Here is a 21,344-nt window from a genome sequence, read left to right as displayed (position 1 = left end):
ATAATATACCCCAGGGAACCTTGTACTGACACAGCACCATTCCCATGATAAGCTTCATTTATCTTCAAGAAGTTGTGTAGGACGAAACCAGTTATGTGGTTGGCAAAGGATCTCTAAGCGCATTTTCATAAAGATCAGATTGATGTTTTGATCAATTTGTGTCTCAGTTCAGTAGTCCAGGGGTCCCCAACATGTGGGCTGCAGGGATCACTGTAGCCCTAAGCATGGTGCTGGAGAAGGGAAGTGGGAAATTGTTCCTGACTTTCTAAGGAGGTTCTGATCAGTGAAGGCTGGTGGCTCCAATGTCAGTGGTGTGGTGAATCAGCTCTGAATTTCAGTCAGAACTCTAAACGAGCTATCCAAGGTGCTTCTGCACCTTGGATAGCTCCTTTAGAGTTCTGACTGAAACCCAGAGTGAATTCCCTGCCCCACTGACACCAGAGCCACCAGCCTCCACTCGTCCTGTTGACCACACATCTTGAGTTGGTGACCAAAGCCAGACAAAATCTGTGGAGGCTTGTTTCTCAGTATGTTAGGCCCATAAACCTCTTCAAATCTATTGCTTCTTTTGCAAAGGGTGTTGTGTGGGTTCTTGGGCCACTCTGACTCATTTCTTTTAAAATCAGATTTCCTGTGTCTCCCCCCCACCCCATCAAAACTACTGGACATAAGCCTACAACAAGTCTTTTTGCATGGGTATATTTTATAGATGTTCATGCACCCACCCATGATTGCAGCCTTCAGCTGATCTTGCAGCCAAGGTTGGCCCAAGCCATTTTGCCACTTGAGGTAAAGTACAAAATGGTGCCTCCTTTTCCACATACAGAAATCATCCTGAGTAGCAATTGAATCTTACTTCAACCATGCCAATGGGACAGTGTTTTCCACCATACCTGAGGTCCGCAAGCTAGCTTAGAGGGAACACAGGGCAGGCTGCATAAGCACGCACAGTTCTGCCTTCCAATACTTTACCATCATCGCCCACCCCTAGCATCTGCCGCCTAAGGTATCTGCCTCGCTCTGCTTAATTGTAGGGCCAGCCCTGCTTCCAGGTTTTTCTTTTCCACTTTCCCTTCCCAGTAGTTCTCCTGTCCCCGAAACTGTTCCTCCAGCTTTCTACTACCATTATGTGATACCCACCTACCGATGGCAGATACTCCATAGTGTAAGTTTGCCAGCTGCTCACAGACCTTGTCGACCAGTCTTGATTGGGTGCTTTATACCTGGGCTTCCAGTTCAGCTTTGATCCCCCATGCAATGGCTCATCAAACAAGGCTCTCAGTAAAACTTCATGCTCTCCTTTGTGGTACTTTAATTTATTTTGCAATCTGTGGGTCCAATGCTTGAACTTATTTTATTCCATTATTCACTCTGTATTGGCTCACTCACCAGCTCACAGCTACTTTCTAAGGAAAGAGCATCCAATTCCTGGCACATGTTATGCACCCTCCCCCAAGAAGTTCAGGGGTAGCACTCCTTTCAATGAACAGAGCCTATTGAAAGTAAGCAGATGCTAAAAACAGGAAGTAAAACCACACATCCCACATCAGATTGATTAATACTTGGCATTCTTTGGTATAGTAATTTTTTATTTTTGCTCCTTTTGTTCTATTATGTTTGTTTACTCATTCTTGAGTTTCTGTTGCATAAATTTTGCTTTGCAAAATAAAAAGCAAAGAAACAATGCAATCAAATGTAAGGGATTGTGGAGGGAACAGAGCTCAGTAGTAGAGTGATGCTTTGAATGCAGAAGATCCCCAGATCAATTTGTGGAGTCTCTAGTTGAAAGGAATGGGTAACGGGTGATGTAGAAGACCTCTGCCTGAGACCCTGTGACTGCCACAGGGTCTCACGCAGAGGGTTACATGGACAAATGATTTAATCTGGTGTTATAAGGCAATTACCTATGATCCTAAGAGACTATTTATTGTACTTTCACCTGGTTGTGGGAGATTCTCCCTCCTCCAACAACTCAATGTTGTTTAGGAGGGTCTCTAACTCACCAGACAAGGGGCCCAAAGGTCTGCAAAAAGGGAGGAGGGGACAGGAACATAACCTTGCGTCTTACCCATTGTTAATTATAACATTATAATTTATATTTACTAAGAGCTTTTCCACATGAGGCTGTTAAACAGCTCTTAATCTGCTATATCTACTTTCAGTTTTGTTGCGGAACTGAGATCTGAACACTACATGATGTTTCTTTTCTTGCTTTTCTGCTGCATAGCCCTGTGGTGCAGCACAATAGTGCAAATACACAAGAGGAAATTACACTTCCTTTCATATTCACAATTAAATGCTGCACTTTCCCTGTTCTAAAAACACTTGTCAAAAGTGCTGGTCATTTATTATTTCATTTATATCTCACTTTTCCCCCTCTCACAAGGAACCCAAGGCAGCTCTCATAGTCCTCCTCCTCCTCCTCTCCATATTATCATCACAACAACCCTGTGAGATAAGTTAAGTGGAGAGTCAGTAACTGTCTGAAAGTCACCCAGTGAGCTTCATGGCTGGTTAGACACAGAAGCAAAACTGGAGGAACATGACATCACCTAAGAACCTGTAAACAACTGTCAGTAGAAACTGACCAGAAAACAATAAATGCCTCATTTAGAAAATCTCTAAGAAAATAGAATAAAACTTGAACCTAAATATCCTACAGTGCTCAGAAAGCCAATCTTGTACAAATATATTCAGAAGTAAGTACCGCTGAGTTCTATGAGACTTGCGCCTAGGTATGTCTTCAGAGGATTGCAGCCCAAACTCATATTTGCAAAGACATCATATTAAAAGCATGGGAAGCAAAATAATGTATCATCATGCAATGAATTGGAAGATGTAGAGTCAAATGTTTGAAGCACACCTTTCTGAGAGTACTTCCAGACTCCTAGTGCTAACAATCAAAAGGCATTGTGCAGCAATTCTGTGTTTTCTGCCTTAACAGATTTTTTCTGGCAGCGTAAATTTCTTCTGATACAGTGCCACCATTTTTAGATTTAGATTTAAATCAAAGTAGCAGCATTAAAGAAATAAACAGTAAGCTTATCCACAGCATCTATGTACAAATACACTGTGAACCTACTTTGGCTTCTAACACGAGTCACAGAATACAAGGGAAAACTACCTCTCAGTTGCACAGATGGCTGAAAGAAGCAGCTATTTACTCGGAGAGGCCTTCATTATTTAACACTTGTAATTTGCAGTCTCCATTGTAACCAAAGGGAACTGCAGCTCTAGTCCAGAGCATCTAAAAATATCTACAGATATGTAAGTGTGCTTGAAATCTCATTCAGTGCGGGCATATTTTAAGTGAAGGGGAGTAGTAGGAATACATTTATCCCAACATTCATATCAAACTACAAATTGGATCGGTTCATGTGCATGCAACATTTCTCTGAAATGGAAAAATCTTTCTTTCCCCATTATCATTTGCCTGGTTTGCGTATTTCTCATACTGACTGGTTCAGACGACACGATAACCAACAGTGGTTTAAATAGTTGATGGTTGGTTATTTAACCCACTGTGGGTTATCAGGTTGTATAGTGAGAGTTTTTTTAAACAACGGTTGGTTATTTGGCTGAAATGCCCCATGCAAAGAACCAATGTTTTGCGGAGTTGGTTATTTAACTCACCATTGGTTATCGAGTTGCGTGGTGGGCACTGTTGGTTATTTCTTCTGCCACTGAACCACAGGGCAAGACCAGTCGAAGCAGCAGCTGCCACTCTAGTCCAGCCAGCAGGATATTTTTGGGGAAGCAATGGCTGATGAGATACTAGCAGAAGGACTGAGGAGGGGAGGAAAGAGTGAGGGAGATAGTAATACCCCAATTATTATTGAAGATCCTTGATAACATTCTAAGAGGCAATACAGGATGCTAGGATGCCTGTTACATAAATACACAAGGGAAAGGCAGTAATCTCTCTCTCTCTCTTTCTTTCACAGGCTTCTACTGTACACCTTCCCCACTCTGGGCACACACTGATAATCTGATTAGGAGATTTCCCTGAGCAGCGCTTCTTTTCCTAATGCTGTCGTGACCATGGCTGTCCTTAAAGTAAAATTTACCAAAACCAAGAGAGACAAATTGGCTCAAGTCCTGTGGATCCTCAACTGGATTTCTGTAGTGTCCGGTGTAATTCTGTTCAGCCTCGGACTCTTCCTGAAGGTAGAAATCAGGAAGCGCAGCGAGTTGATGGCCAAAGGGGATATTAACTCTGTCCCCAACATGCTAATCTCTGTAGGGATCGTAGCATGCATCATCAACTTCCTTGGGGGGAAAATCTGCTATGACTGCACAGACTCCAATAAATTTAATCGATGGAAGCTGGTTATGCTCCCTTATATTGTGTGCACATTCTGTTTCACCTTCTCCATCTTGGTGGGAGCTGTTATGTGTTATACGATGAAGAATGAGCTGGAGGAATCTCTGTACCTGGGACTGAGAGATGCTATTAAGTTCTACAAGGACACAGACATCCCCGGAAGGTGTTTCTTAAAGAAAACAATAGACATATTACAGATCAGATTCCAGTGCTGTGGGAACAATGGTTTCAGGGATTGGTTTGAAATTCAGTGGGTATCAGTTCGCTATCTGGATATGGTTTCAAAGGATGTTCAAGAGTAAGTATAAATGTGGAACGTTTTTGGATGCATTTAGGTTAAGTAAATGGATCAGAGAAGGTAACCAAATTACACAAGACTATACGCTAAAGGAAGATGCATTTTCAGAACGACATTGAAAAAAATGGACTATCCAAGGAGGGCAACCAGAATGGTGAGCAGTCTGGAAACCAAGTCCTATGAGGAATTCTTGAAAGAGCTGGGTATATTTAGCCTGGAAAAAGAATATTAAGGAGATAGAGGCAGTGTGTTGCAGTGGTTAGAATGCTGGAGTGGGACTTGGGAGACTCCACCTTGGCCATGAAGCTCACTGGGTGACCTGGGCCAGTCACTGGGCTTGTCTATATGCTCTATATAGCCTGTTGTGGTTGTGCAATTGCACCCCATTGTTTATATGACGCAGCTGCCAACTTGCGGCCACATCATACTATTCTCCGCAAAGCTGCGCTTTCTTGATATGTTGTTTTACCATGACTTTTTACATTGCTTCAATGTCACTGTGGTTGTTTGTTCGTCTATCAGTGGTGGCTTTGATTTGGAGTAAAGGTATAGTTAGAGGCAGATCCCAGTGCAGGCTAGGCATGGGAATGCAGGGCAGGGGGTGGGCTCGACAAGCCTAGTAATGGCCACCATGGCGATATTAAAGTTTAACACAAAAATTCAATTAACTGTAGCAGCGCAGCTGCACAGTTACAAGCTTTTAAAGCTTCAATTTGCGCAGAGTTGCCAGAAGACGCACAAAAATGGGTTTTGCGGGTTTTGGTCCATCGATATTTGCTGCCATTACCACCGCCTGACAACGGCACTGCGATTTTTCCTGGCTGCATAGCCACGCTCACTCCTGCCATGTAACCCTATTGATGCTGCTTCGCAGCAGCAATGCTGCAAGATTATGGGGTAATCAGTAGGCAAAACAGCAGTGTATAGACACCGCCACTGACTCTCAGCCTAACGTACCTCACAGGGCTGTTGTGAGGATAAAATGGAGAGGAGGGAGAGAACCATGTAAGCCACGTTGGGTTCCTTGCAAGAGGAAAAAAGGTGGGATATAAATCTAATAACACGTAAATAAATATCTACAAATACCTGAAGGACTGTCATGCAGAAGATGGAGCTGACTTGTTCTTTGTTGCTCCAGAGGGCAGGACTAAACTAATGGATAGAAGTTGCAGTGAAGGAAATTTCAGGCAAATATTAGGAGAAACTTCCTAACGGTACAAGTTGTTCGACAGTGCAACAGCCACCTGCAGGCACTGGTGCATTCTCCTTTGCTGAATCTCAGGGATGCTGTAGTTGCCTTGTGCATTGCAGATCCTGCCCTGAGCAGGGGGGTTGATTTAGATGACCTCCAAGGACCCTTCCTATTCTGTGATTCTGTGTTGAACACAGGACAATTTAAGTTTTTACCATTCTAAAAATCTTTCATTTCAACAATGTTATGGTTTCTTTCTCATGATACCATAACATAAGGCAAATAAGACTGTAAACTGAAACATATATATTTAGAAAATAAATGCAGTTGGAAACAGGAGGTACTTCTGAGTAATCATGGTTAGGCCTAGGGGACATTTAGTGTAGGGCACAATACCGGGGTCTCTTGATCAAATCTCATATTTAGCTTGAACTCACCAAGTCGCTTTCATCAAACCAGGCTTCTCTAAGGCCGGATCTACACTATTGCTTTATGGCACTATAAAACTGTTATAAAGCGCTTTAAAGCAGTACTGTAGATCCGGCCTAAGCTTCAGCTCAGTCTGTAATATGGGGATAAGGATACTGTCCGACCTTATCAAGCTGATACTATGATTACTGGAATAATATATATGAAGAACCTTTAAGTGCTAAGTATTATTATTAGACTAGATAATGTGTTCAAAAACTAATGTCACATTCTGGAATTCACAGCTAAGGTGAGTGAGAAGTGCTTAACTTAGCTGAGATGTCTGTCTTTGCCACAGTCCACATATTATCCACACAATTTCCTTCCTACCTTCCCTGACTTAAACCATTTCTTCCCATCTCCTCCAATCTGCAGAATGGCATAAGGCTGGACTCAGGGAGAATGCAGATTTCAGACAGCATCCAAGGCAGCAAATTGCTAGTTATTTACCTTTTTATTGCAGATAGGTGCATCAATTTTGATTTTCTGCTTCCTATGCCAAAATGTCCTAGACTAACCCACCCTGCCATGGCCTGCTTACAGCCCTAGCTACCTCTAAAGATATGTGTAGCCAGCCTCAACTTGCAGGTATCTGCCTTGCATAGACTTTCACCTATGAATGCAGTCAGAACTGTGGGTAAGCAACACATCAGCCACAGAGAGACTTTTCACTGAGGTGTAGTGTAGCCAACCATCCTTTATACATAGTGGCTTTGCTGTGCCATGTCAGGATTAACATCAATCCCATAACAAAAGCACCATCATTGGTTAGGATTCCCATATACCTACATTGTGTTGGTGGTCCAGGGCAGGCTGTCTTGCCAGAGCACTTTCTATTATCAGACAGGAGTGAATTAGGGCTGTAATTAATCCCTGGATGCAGAGATATTGCTAAACTAATAAAGATAATTTGTTCAGATACGGAAACCTAATTTAACAGAGAAACTATTCTATTGTGACATAGAAATAAATAAAACTTTGCAAACTATTTGTTTATCCTACTCTGTTAGTCCAACGACTTTCAGATCAGCTTTCAATTTTAAAGTAGTTAATAAAATACAACAAAGAACACAATAAATATTTAAAAGCAATAGCACAAACAAATAAAAACAAATTCCGCTCAAGGATGGGCAAATGGCTTTCATTTAGGGCTTCTCTAGACAAGAGATTTATATCAGGTTCGTGAATGGCCACTCACAGAAGTTTGCGGGTCATTTTGAGGACATCATGAACCTCCTGCACGTCTCCCATTCCTTCTCCCAGTTATTCCATTTTTTTAAAAAAAAAATGGATATCCTGATTCTTCTGAAATGCCTCAGGATTTCCTACTGTGTGCAGCCAAAGTTCTGCTACGAAACACCCAAGGGCACTGTCCCATTCAATACTATGAGCACCGAAGGTTTCAATTACAGACCACATGGTCACCCTTCTCCTCCCGTGTAATTTAGCTCATTACAATTGTGGAAGAGAAGCAGGTAGCAAAGTGCTGGTAAGCAAATGCGATTTCCCTTTAATCTAAAAAAAGCCCTTACACTCAAAAGAGAACGGAGCATCCAGAAGGCAGGTCTTGCTGGAGAGAGCATTCCACACCCAGGGTGCCACAACAGAAAATGCCCTCTTCCCATTCACCACCTATCTCAGCTCAGAAAGTGTAGTAACTCAGAGAAAGATCTCTGGGGAAGATCATAATACTTTGACAGGTACTTGCAGTCTTTTGGGTAACAGGGTTGTAAGCCATTGAGGCCTTTACAGGCAAAAATCAGCATTCTGAATTGTGCTTAGAAACAGACAAGTCCAGTAGCTAGTTTCAAGGGCGATGTGATCTGTTTGACTATTTTCCTGATTAGCAGTTTTTCATTTTATGCTCACTGAAGTTTCCAAGTAGTCTTCAAGGGCAGCCCATGAACTGAACTAACTCTTGGACTTGTCTGTTTCTAAACATATTAAAGTAGTCCAAATGGGATGTTCCCAGAGCATGAATAATTGTTGCCAAGCTCTTTCTTTCTACTCAGAACAGGGGTAGGCAATATGGTGCCCATGGCCACCAGTATGGACCCAGACACCTTTTTTTTAATTTAAAAAATAACTAAAGGTGTTCTTATCGGTAGCTGGGATCTCTTCAAAGTGAGGGCCTCCAGCTGCTGCCATCTTAATTTCTCATGAATTACCACATGAGACCTTCATGTGGGAGGAGGGACTCCTATCACTTCTGTCTGGTAAGTTACTACAAGGAGCAGTGGACAGGGGAGTATAGGGAGAGCATTGGTGAGCAAGGGAGAGCAGCTGGAGGGAAGGGAAGCGATTAGGGAATACCCACTTATCCAAGAGTAAGTCTCATTGAGCTCAATGGGGCTTACTTCTGAGTAAACATGAATGCATTATTTTATATGAAAAATTAAATACACTATCATCTGATACTCCACATGTACATCATTTTGTGTGCGTTTCAAAAACCCACACAGCATGCATCCTTGGAAAAATCATGCATATGGCTTAGAAACTCAGTGCAAACACAAGATCACTGTCAGATTTTTGCAATAACCATGTAATTTACTTCAGAAGCACCACAAATATGTGTAGCTTTGCGTAGCCAAGTCAATTAACATACAGTGTAGGAGGAAACAATCTCAAAATGAGTACTCAAGATGCTTCATTGCATTTTTCCTACTCCAATTAAAAATGGCAAGAAATAGAGCAAGATTAGGTGGCTTGATGAATAACATTTGCCTCCTCCTAAAGCAGAAGACGAGCAAATTAAAAGACAGACTAAATCTTGGCTTTCATACCGTTTTAAAAGTGTTATATCCTGCTTGGTGTAGATTGGCTTAGCTACTGTATAGATGGCTATGAGGGGGGAGGGCGTGATTTGGCTAAAATTGGGGGTGTTTGTTGTGGGTTATAGATTTCATCAGTATCCCCCCACCATAATTTGAGTACTGCCAGAAATAAACTTAGACAAGTTTCTTTTTCACGGATATAATCGCTTCAGTTCCTCAGTTCTTCTTACATCAGCGTCTGTATTTGTTTTTGAATAAAGTGACAAAATAAAGAGCAAATGCATGAATAAGCAAACCAGTCTACAGTAACATGGAGAAATGGTTCTGCATTTGTTTAGTGCATCTGTTTGCAATATTCACTAGGACTGTTGTGCCATATGTGTTTTGTTTCTCAACAAAATCCCGTGTCCTTATTTTGAGCTGCCTTTTTAAATAACCAGTCAAAATGGCCTCCCTTATGGAATTAAAAACAAATAAACAAACATAAAAAGTGCCATGCTGGATCAGACCGAGGGTCCATCTAGTGCAGCACTCTGTTCACACAGTGGCCAATCAGCTGTCAAGCAGGGACCAACAAAGCAGGACATGGTGCAACAGCACCCTCCCACCCATGTTCCTCAGCAGTTGGTGCACATAGGCTTACTGCTTGAGATACTGGATTAGGATGAAGCAGTAAATTATTCAGCTCTTACTATTTCTAGGTGGATTTGCATGTGATTTATACTTGATTAAGTTTATGTAGTTTGGATTATTCTGCTCTCCATGACATACAGTATTTGTAGTGTGGATAGAATGTAAAGCAACCAGCCCATGGTAGTTTATCCTCCAACTGTACCAACTAAACCAGGACAGCCTAGATTTTCAGATTATTTAGATTCCACAACCCCAGTACCTATGTTTATTTTATTTTATGCACTAAATATTTCTATGTCCTTCTTGAAATGAGCATTTCCAATTGTTTTGGGGCTTGCCCGTGGAAGTGCTACATCATGGCTGCAAGTTATAGGAGTCCAAAGTCAGCAGGGCTGGCTGCTTGTGGAAGGCCCCAGTTGGATACTGTCCTATGTTGACTAAAGCTGAAATCCATAGAGTAATCACAAAGGAACTGTTGACCAAAGCTTTAATGAAAAGTATAAACCTATATACAGAAGAGAGAGAGAGAGATTCATTTCTTATTGTGATGTCAAAAACTATTTTTTATCACATATATGTTATTATTGAATCAAACAAAGGAACTAGTATACTCCCCCTGCAACACTTTTTTAAAATGCAAATGCCATTTTTTTAAAAAATTCAAACATTTTCTGAACATTTCCCCCAGGAGCCTCACAGCTAAATACACATAAGATTCTTTCTAATTTCAGGCATTCTCCAAACAAGACATTACAGCTGCATGAGGGGGAGAATGTGGCCACCCTCACTGGCCCAATCCTCTTTGCCCTCCCTCTCCCCCTACTGTCCATGTGTCGTGGGGCGTGCTTAATGGGTCACTCTCCACAATTAGAGTTTGTGTTGTACCCCGCCTCAATCCAGAGGGAAAGGCGGGTAACAAAAATTATTATTATTATTATTATTATTATTATTATTATTATTATTATTATTGGAGTTCTAAATTCAGACCTTCCCTCTCAACAGGGGACATCAGGGAGCAACAAGGATGCAATGACAGCATTGCAAGTTCCCTCATGAGATTGCCATGGTTACAGGGGGAAACCCCTGAAACCATTGTCTGCTACCATTGTCTGGATCAGTCTTTCCAACCCAGCTCCCTCCAGGTGTTTTGGATTCCAACTCCCATTAACCCCAGCCAGCATGACAAATTGTCATGGATTATGGGAGTTGCAGTCCAAAGCATCTAGAGGAGCCCAGGTTGGGAAAGGATGTTCTAGATCTTCTAGCTCATTGGAACTGGGGGAAATGGAGGGTCGGCTAACAAAAACACTTGGTTCCATTTATTTATTGATCAATTCAATCAGTTAAAAATGAATATTTTAAAAATGTACCTTGCTTCACTGTGCTGTGATTGTTTTAAAATAATTTTTTTAAAAAACATCAACACCTAGATAGCTTTACATAGGGTGGAAGAGGGAGAGAGATTAGAAACCAAGCGCAGATTTCTTTGTTGGCGAAATTTGGTTGCCTAGTGAGGGGAATGCACACTATATATACTCAGAAGCATTCTATTACTTCACTGTTATTGCTGCTTAATGCTTCTCTGCCCTGGATTAATTAATTGATCTTTGGCTTAGTTGCTAGCTATTGCTGCCCTTTCATATTATTCAGCTGTAAAATGGGATCAATGCCCTGGTATTCCCCGTAGTAACCTATGGCTGCGAGAGCTGGATCATAAGGAAAGCTGAGTGAAGGAAGATAGATGCTTTTGAACTGTGGTGTTGGAGGAAAATTCTGAGAGTGCCTTGGACTGCAAGAACATCAAACCAGTCCATACTCCAGGAAATAAAGCCAGACTGCTCACTTGAGGGAATGGTATTAAAGGCAAAACTGAAGTACTTTGGCCACATAATGAGAAGACAGGATACCCTGGAGAAGAGGCTGATGCTAGGGAAAGGGGAAGGCAAAAGGAAGAGGTGCTGACCAAGGGCAAGATGGATGGATGATATTCTGGAGATGACAGACTTGACCTTGGGGGAGCTAGGGGTGGCGACAGCCGACAGAAAGTTCTGGCGTGGGCTGGTCCATGAAGTCACAAAGAGTTGGAAGCGACTGAACGAATAAACAACAACAACAATATAGTTTTGGCTTGTTGTAGTTTGTGGCTTGCCTCACCTGCTATCTGGAGTTGTTTGCTAGCATGCACTTATAGGCCTCATCTACACCAAGCAGGATATTGAACTATGAAAGTGTTATATAAAAGGCAGGGGCCACACTACTGCTTTGTAGTGGTACTGAAGTGCACTGACAACTGTTGGGGCCCATTGACACATACCATATACTGCTTTCATACCACTACATCCTGCTTGGTGTGGCTCCTGCCTTTTATATACCGCTTTCATAGTGCAATATCCTTCTTGGTGTAGATGAGGCCTCAGTTTCTACTTCCTACTTTTGGACCTTTGAGTATGGATTATGTTAGCCAGCCCAATCACGGTCTGGAAGATTATGCAACTTGGCTGATAAATTCTGCCCCTACTCAAAGATAGGAGTGCCCCTATTTTAATCTGTAAAATGATGGAGTGTATATGGCAATTATAATGTATATACAAGACTTCTTAATAATAATAACAATTAGCAATTATTTTATATAGCGCTTTCAAGTATTCAAAGTGCTACAAATATTAACTTGCTGTAATCTTACAATAACCTTAAAAGATGGTTAGTATTATTATACCCATATTGCAGATGTAGGGCTGAGATGAAGAGAGAATACTTTGCCCGATGCCATGACAAAGTAGCATAAAAAGGGCAATCATCAAAAATCTGTTGTTTCTTCTTTAGAACATAAGAAGAGCCATGCTAGATCAGACCAAGGGTCCATCTAGTCTAGCACTCTGTTCACACAGTGGCCAACCAGCTGTCAACCAGGGACCCACAAGCAGGACATGGTGCAACAGCACCCTCCTACCCCATGTTCCCCAGCAATTATTTTATACAGGCTTACTGCCTCTGATACTGGAGGTTGCACTTAGCCATCAGGACTAATAGCCATTAATAGCCTTCTACTCCAAGAATTTATCCAACCCCCTTTTAAAGCCATCCAAATTGGTGGCCATCACCACATCTTGTGGTAGTGAATTCCATAGTTTAACTACGTGCGAGGCAGTGTAGTTATTACCTTGGTTCTTGGGCTCTTTTGGGATAAACATGGACAAAATGTGTGGTATGCTCACTCCTCTCAATATCACTCCAACAAGCACAGTATAAGAAATGGACAATGATTAAGAAGACCCTACAAATGCATCATGTTTCTCTGCAGGAAAAGTTATTGGGATTCGTGAACTCATACAAAACTTGAGTTATTTTAGGGACCTCTATAGGATAAGAAAAAATGAGGAAATATATTCTATTTATCCCCCAATGTACAATGAAAAGATCTGCTTAGCATAGTTAGTCAGTTCCTTCTCTACAAAAAGCCACTTGAGCCATTAACAACTCGTACATGATGCCCATTTTCTCCATCTTGTTGCAGCCGTCTAAAGAGTAACGTTGATGGGAAGTTTTTGGTGGACGGAGTCCCTTTCAGTTGTTGCAATCCAAACTCACCCAGGCCCTGTATCCAATATCAGCTCACCAACAATACAGCTCACTACAATTATGATTTTCTGACAGAAGAACTTAATATTTGGATGAAAGGATGCAGGGAAGCCCTACTGGATTATTACACTGACATCATGAGATCCATTGGCATCACGGTGCTCATCATCTGGTTATTTGAGGTAAATATTATAGTGAGATTTTCAGAGGTTCTTGTTTCACAGTTATATGGTGTCAGAAGAAGGAACAGCCTGGTAATTAAAAAAAATATGTGGGAGGATTAGGGCACCTTGGTGGCCGCCAAGAAAGGTGTCTGGGGTGCATTGGTTCCCAAGGGCCCCACCCCTGCTATACATATTCCAGAAGAGGCATTCCTGTTCCCCCACCCCCACCCCTGCTAAAGGTACTTATCTGATCTTACGTTCAGGTATGCATGTTTTAGACTACAGCTTTAGGATCAAGCTTTTAGCAGAGAAATATAAGTACACACCAATAAAGACCAAATGCCAGAAGGTTTGCATGCTACTTTAGAAGTGAGAAACGAAAAGAGTGGTTTTGAAAAACAAATTTTGAGCATCTGTTGAAAGAGGTAAAACGGAGGAACACTGCAAGGTATATGACTTACAATCACCTGATAACTTGATCAGATCTTTAAACATTTGATTGGATCCAAAGCTTTAATTTATAGTAGCAACTCAAAGAAAATGGTGATGAACCTTTGGGCAGTATCCAATGGTAGTCCTACTTAGATTAGGGTTGTTTACTTCAGTGGCTCTACTTTGTGTAAGAGTACCACCGGATACTGCCCTTTGTCTCTAAGATACTTGTCTGAAAAAATGTAATGCAACTAGGGAATGATGGGATGGCATTATGTGTGCTACCTTTCCTATTGAAAGAGAGTACGCTGTCTTTTTGAACAGCTACTTCCCCATCAATTATTCCAGATACTTTGCAGGCCTGGAAAAAAAATTGAATTTTTTTAAGGGAGGGAGAATAACATGTTCCCTTCCCCTCTCCCCCATGGGACATTTTTGTTTGGAAAAATTTAACAGCATCTTATTGTGAAATGTTTTATTTTAGGATTTAAGAAAAAAGTGTTTATTTTTGTTTCCCAGACTTTACTCCCCTGAAATTATTTATAAAAACTAGGTAATAAGATTTTTATAGAAAGACTAGAGATCTAAAATGTCTGGAAACAAAGAAGCCATGGGAGGTGGGGGAAAGTTTTTAAATCATTTTTTAATCAACTGTGCCCAGCATAGTTATTTCTTCCATTCTTTATTAAAATGATTGATCTAGTGAATCTTTTACTGATAGACATTTAGTGATGCTCCAAGTCATGCTCAGTTTCCCAACATGTGAGTAGAGTCACCCTATCATAATATGGAAGAAAATGTGCATTCTTAACGGGTTTTTTCCCCTACCTGTATTTCTGGGCCCTAAAGCAACAAAGTGACTTTGGATCTGTAAAGAGCTCTTAAAAAATAAATATTGCTTATTTTTTACTTTCCCCAAAATTTTCAGTTTTTTTCCGAACCCCAAGCCCCTGAAAAAATAACATTCCCCCCACCCCAAGGCTTCAACATTTTCAGACATTTTACATCTCTAGGTGGGAAGTGGGGGGAGAAGCAGATTCTTCTTTGAAAAAAGGAGACATGACGTTCTAACAGCAGGCTACTACTCCCTTTGATCAGCTTCTTTAATGTAGGGCAAATAACAAGTCTACGACTAATGAAAGCTTCTTATGCCTAACCGTGACCTTTTGAGTCTGGGGCAGCCAAAAATATCTGCAATTTTATCCTTCGCTATGCTTGTTTGTGAAGATACATCAAGCCCAGGAGATTTCTAAGGAAAGAATACAGTCTTCATCATCATTGTTTATAACTCTAGGTCATTATAATATAACACAGAGAAAATACCCAGTATGTTACAAAAGTAAAAAAGGATAAGTAAAAAAGTAAGTAAAGAATAAAGGCACCATCATGACAGTTTTGTTGTTTATAACTCTAGGTCATCATAGTGTAACAGAGAGAAAATATCTGGCCTATTAAAGTCAAAATGGAAAATTTGACTATATATCAGAGAAAATTACTAATAATTCAGGATTAGCAAACTTAAATTAATGATGAAGAGTTGTGAGACAAGTTAGTTTTACCCTACTGATTGTGTTGTTGCGACAGCAATCTTGCTCAATACAAGAACTGTAGATGGGGGAATGGACTTGGTTGAGGAGCCAATAGAGCAGAGCTACTATCTCTGGGATTGTGACTGAATGCCTCTAAATCAGAATCCTTCCCAAACATAACTATATTTAAGCAGGTGTCAGAATAGTTACCACAGGAATAAAGGCATAATACAAACAGCCTGACCACTGGAAAATTTCTAACTTTTTTCATTTGGGCAGACATTAAATTACTGAACTCCTTGAAACTGTCAACACCTTCCTGTGTGCAATTGAGGCTGCAATTCTATACCCACTTACCTGGGAATAAGCCTCCTTGAACTCAGCAGCACTTACTCCTAAGTAGACATGGATAGGATTGCTCTATAAGGGTCTCAAATGGTCTGTGGGGCATACATCCAGGAAATGTCCTCAGAAAGGTGGACCCAAGGGAGAACTCTGTTGTGTAGAATGCTCTAAAGTAGAGGTGCTTGAACTTAGTGTAATGTTTTGGTTAATTCCCTATCATAAGATTGCCAAATGTCCAGTGATATAAATTTGTTAATGTTGCATTCTGAAACACAGTGATAAAAGGAATAATTCATTTGTTAATGATTTGTAATGTTAATTTGGTTCACTTTTTCCTTTAGCTGTCTGTGCTTACTGGGGTCCGTTATCTTCAAACGGCAATGAGGAATGTTCTTCTCCTGGGCGATCCACAGTGTGACTCAGATGGCTGGTTACTTGAGAACAGCTTTGTAGAAACTGCCAAATACAACATTAACATCATTAAAAATCTTGGCAAAGCTAATCAGATATCCACAGTTTCAGGAATGAATGACCCCAATATGGATGTTCAAACTACAAACCACGGTCCAGAGAATGTTCCAACAAAATGCATCCCCAAAGCTTAACTGAATGCATCACCAAAGACTTCGTTGTGGTTCAACACGTCAATCACTAATGTGCATTTAGCTGATTTTTCCCCCACACGAGAATAAAATCAGACTCCAAGTGTGAAATTGGTAAATCACATCCTGGTAACGGAACCAAATGTGGGGAGATCTGATACAGGGCAGGACTTCAATTTACTATTCAAAGTTCTTCCCCCACTTTTTTAAATAATGTATATAGATTGTAGTATGGAATTTACAGTGTTTTCTTTTATTCACCATATCCTATTTCAAATGTTGATGAAATGTGAACATCAGGAAAAAGACTCATCAATATATGATACAAGACTGGGTATCAGAGAACTTCAGATAACAATGGGATGCTCAGTCATTTATCACTGAATCAATCTGGTTGTAGGTCAAGCATCTTCAACCTATTTTGCTGTGACCATATTTGCCTAGAGAAGAGCTCAATGAAACTCATGAGAGTACTTTGCACTCCCACAACCAAAGATTGTTATGTCATCTGAACAGAGGATAGAAGAGGATAAATTATCAGGCCTTTATCTTGAGTAAAGCATTGAGAGACTGCAAAAAGAAGTCCCATGAATAGAAATGAAAACACACTGTACCTTATAATACTGGGTTTAGCACGCCCTGAATTATATGCACATTGTGGGTAGCAAGTAGCAACTTCTTCTGTATGTAGTTTAGAACTAGGTATCAAATAAACAGAAAAAAACTTCTGGGGCTTTATAGAAATTTAGCAGTGGTTATTTTGACTAAAGGCGGTAGGGGGGGAGGTATGGAATCACTTTTCAGTTCCCAATTTGTTGTACTTTTAGCTATTGCCCTGGTCATTTGTAAATAAAATTTTGGGACGACACGGACATACTTTAATAATATTAATGTTTTGCTCTTGATGCTTTAACTCTATTTTTTTTAAAAAAGCATACACACAGCCAAACCCAATCTATAAAGAAGGCTGATGCCATACATCTTTGGTTTAAATGCTTGGTTGGAGCAGTGGGTGAAAAAATGCAAATACATTGTCCCTGTCTACTCCTGGAACCCTGCAGCTGCTTCTGGGACAGAGAGGTGTGTTGAGAATAGTTTCCCTGTATATATCACCACCTCAAGCAACCAATTTCTGAAGACAATTAAATCACCATTTCAGTTGATAATGAACTAACGCACTATCACAAAACCTTAATTACTCTTGATGGGTTTATTTAGTTATTTTATGTACAACATTTAAATAACGCTCCACATCTAAACAGATTCCAGAGTGGCAAGAAATAAAAGATAAAATGAATAAAACGCCATAAATTCCTTGTTATTAAAAGCAGAGTACCAATAAAAGCTATGGCTGGTCAATCAAGGAAGGCTTCTTAAAATAAAGGTGTTTTCAGCAGGCACCAAGAACAACACAATGTTGATGCTTGCTTGACTCTAGAGGCAGGGAGTTCCATAGAAAGGAGGTCCCCACACTGAAGTTTCTTCTCCAGGTGGACTTCAATCAGGCCACAGATCCACACGCAACCACCAGGAGCATCCCATTTGATGACTTTAATGACTGGGCAGGTTGATAAGGCAGAAGGTACTTTCTCAGGTATCCTGGCCTCAAGTTGTTTAGGATGTTATACACTAGTACCAAAACCTTAAACCTGGCCTAGGAGCAAATAGGTACCCAGTGTCGTTCCATCAGCAAAGGAGTTGCATGCTGAAAAGGGGCAGCAGCCGAACTGCTGCATTCTGCATTAGCTCCAGCTTCCTGACCAGCCTTATTAAGGGCAGCCCCACATAGAGTTCACTGCAGTAATCCAGTCTTGAGGTTACTAATGCCTGCAGCACTGTGGTCAAGCTATCCCTGCCCAGGAGAGGCCATAGTTAACGAACCAGCCAAAGCTGGTAAAAGGCACTCAGAGCCAGCATAGTTCCATCCAATGTCATGCAAGTGTACTTCTGTAACAACACTTTGCCTTCCTCGCCTGCCCCTTGCAGTTCCCTATGTCCCCTAAATCTGCTCCATAGGGTCCCTAAATCCACTGGAGCAGCTTTGGGGTGTGTGGGTGTTTAGAGGGCTGCAGTGGGGAGGAGGGATCTATTCCGTCAGAGGTGTCCATTCCACACGTAATAAACCCAAAGAGCCATTTTTAATGAACATATAAACACACATTGCTGCAGTTTGCGAAATCATTGGATTTAAATCAGCAGTTTGTACAGGGTCACTTACTGTAAATACCCTGTGTGCCAGCATTCCTTCAAGCTCATTTATATTCATATCTGCATTTTCTTCCATCAGCTCAATTTGTTCTAACATGATTGCAGATTTGCAGAGAGCTTTTTGTAGTTTTGACTGCATCAGGCAACTGGGAGAAGTCCAAGGCTAAGTCTCCCTCTCTTTTATTCACCCCTTTTTTCTGATAGTAGAATAGGTAAATATGAAGAGATTTCATGGAGCAGCCACATTCATACTGCGCCATTCACCAGATGATGGTTCAAAAAGTCTCCTCTGTATTTCCATCCATGTCACACAAATAAAACATTCTTCCTGAAATACCCATGTTTCATCTCCTCCCAAGTCATTTTAAAGCTTAAAAGGGCAACCAGGCCATTGACTTTATAAACGTGAAGAAAGCAAACAAATTAATTGATTAACCCAGAAATTAAACTAGACACGCATTGCACAGACTAGACGGCCAGGGTCACAGAAAGGGTTGATGAGCATTTAAGAAAGAAAATAAAAGCACACTTGACTGATACATGCTTAACTGTGAGGGAGATGATGACTGGGAGAGATAACATCTTTAGATTCAAATATTTAGCAAAAAAAAATTCAAACTCTGAACAACCTTGAGAGTTGCTTGTAGGACAACACCTGTAAGAAAGATCACTCTTTTCTCTCACACATACTTTTTTTTAATATCTTCAAGCAACGGCTTAGGTATCATCAAAGGTTCAACTAACCTTTGGTAACAATTGTTATAAGTAATTCACTTGCACTGTTAAAAGCTCATCCAGTGCGGTGTAGTGGCTAAAGTGTCAGACTGGGAGTTGGGAGATCTGGGTTCTAGTCCCCACTCAGCCATGGAAACCCTATGGGTGACTTTGGGCCAGTCACAGACTCTCAGCCTAACCCACCTCACAGGGTTGTTGTTGTGAGGATAAAAATGGAGAGGAGGAGGAAGTCAGCCACCTTGGGTTCCTTGGAGGAAGACAGGCGGGATATAAATGCAAAAATAAATGCATCTAGCCCAGTGGTGGACAAAAGGCAGGCTGCAATCCACACCCAATTTCCACTAGATCATGTATTAGCTTATCCTCTCAAATAAGGCTAGTTTAGATAGGGCCACATCTGATGCAGAAAAGCATTTTGCTTAAGTAGGAGTATATATTCAGGATCACTTAACACAAATTAATTATGCTTTAACTGTTAAGGGATCCAAACTATGCATTAAATTTAAACAAGGACCACCCCAACTGTAGGGTTGAAAAAAGTAGACCATGCAAGTGCGCCTACCTCTTCCTTAGCTTACCACCGCAAAGATGCTTCAACCAAGGAGAGTTGCTTTCCAGGGTTAAAAAAGTTCCTGTTCCAAGGAAAACAAACTCAAGCAGCTGCACAGTCCTTGTTCTAATTCTCATTAGTTTGAGAAGACACAGATGGCATTAACAAGGAGAGTCTGTAAGCTGTGACATCTGCTCATATACAGAAATAAATACGATTTGCTGGAGACTTCTGATTCAATTTATCATCAGTGTGTAAACCAATCAGAATGAGCAATACATTTTTAAAAAACTTGCCATACGTGGAAACTTATCCATTGCATCCGAATAGACCACGCTCCTTGCAAGTTTTTATAGCGGAAAAATATTTCCTGCCTTTGTGAATGAAACCCCTTCAACTGAGAGATTCATTGCAGTATTCTGCTACTGAAGGGTCCTGGAGCAAATGCAAGAATTCTCATAGGTCTGATACACAAGTGCATATACCTTGTTCAGTGTCTTCCTTCGATGACTTGCAACTATGTGAACTGACTCCATTGAAAGTAAGTTGCTTAGCATGTGTATTGATTATGTTATATATTGTTATATTCTATATTGTTTTGATGTATTAAACTTATTAACCAAAGGAAAGTATGTTTGTCTGTGATAAGATGCCCCTTTTGGCAATTTAATTTCTTATAGTCATTGAGCAATGAACATGCATACAGACTCAACTTTAGGGAAATGTTTTGTTGTTGTTTATTCGTTCAGTCGTTTCCAACTCTTCGTGACTTCATGGACCAGCCCACGCCAGAGCTTTCTGTCGGCTGTCGCCACCCCTAGCTCCCCCAAGGTCAAGTCTGTCACCTCCAGAATATCATCCATCCATCTTGCCCTTGGTCTCTTCCTTTTGCCTTCCACTTTCCCTAGCATCAGCCTCTTCTCCAGGGTATCCTGTCTTCTCATTATGTGGCCAAAGTACTTCAGTTTTGCGATTCCAAAAAACATGTGCTTCAGATGGCAGAAATCTGGGCTCATGATTATAACCTATTATAACAGGCAGCTAAGACATGTCAGACTCACACATTTGTACTGACAAAGCTGTCTCTGTAACAGAGTAGGTATCAGTATTGCGGCAGAACTTTTGCTGGGAACATCTGTTTCTTTGCTGTTAATAGCTTTGAGACCCATCTCTATGCTGAAGATTGCAAAAACTGGCAGCTGCTGGTGCTGTACACCTGATCCTTGCTTATGCTGGAGTGAAGAAAGGCACTATTACAATGGTACAGGTCATGCCATAGCACTTCTGTAGTTATCACACTTCAAAGTGACTGAGTGTTTACAGACAAGATTTCTATTGTACTATCACCCTACCTCACGCACAGAATTTAATCCAGAAGTCCAGGGTTGAGATGTCCATTGAGATCTTCCATTTGTAACTACTACTTTTCCTACTACTTCTTCCATCCTTTTTCTTACCACAGAAAATTTGTTAGGAAGATAAAGATGGAATAGCTGCACAATGTCTTT

The 21,344-nt window shown here is 40.9% G+C and overlaps 1 protein-coding gene across 1 annotated transcript; it reads left to right on the top strand.

Moving 5' to 3' along the window:
• The first annotated feature begins 4,041 nt into the window (after positions 1-4,041).
• Positions 4,042-16,346, top strand: LOC134393420 (photoreceptor outer segment membrane glycoprotein 2). The gene is made up of 3 exons (XM_063118447.1): positions 4,042-4,622; positions 13,207-13,453; positions 16,083-16,346. Exons 1-3 carry the CDS (start codon positions 4,042-4,044, stop codon positions 16,344-16,346), a joined length of 1,092 nt encoding a protein of 363 aa, XP_062974517.1.
• The last annotated feature ends 4,998 nt before the right edge of the window (positions 16,347-21,344 follow it).

This window comes from Elgaria multicarinata, chromosome 2 (genome assembly GCF_023053635.1).
Source record: "Elgaria multicarinata webbii isolate HBS135686 ecotype San Diego chromosome 2, rElgMul1.1.pri, whole genome shotgun sequence".
NCBI lineage: Eukaryota > Metazoa > Chordata > Lepidosauria > Squamata > Anguidae > Elgaria > Elgaria multicarinata.
The sequence above is the reverse complement of the archived record's forward strand: the minus strand, read 5'-3'. Positions and strand labels throughout refer to the sequence as shown.

Bases quoted from the DNA above. Each gene is read 5' to 3' on its own strand.
- LOC134393420 (XM_063118447.1), top strand. From the start codon at position 4,042: ATGGCTGTCCTTAAAGTAAAATTTACCAAAACCAAGAGAGACAAATTG. The intron at 4,623-13,206 runs GTAAGTATAAAT...ATCTTGTTGCAG, and splicing joins GTTTCAAAGGATGTTCAAGA to CCGTCTAAAGAGTAACGTTG. The intron at 13,454-16,082 runs GTAAATATTATA...TTTTTCCTTTAG, and splicing joins TCATCATCTGGTTATTTGAG to CTGTCTGTGCTTACTGGGGT.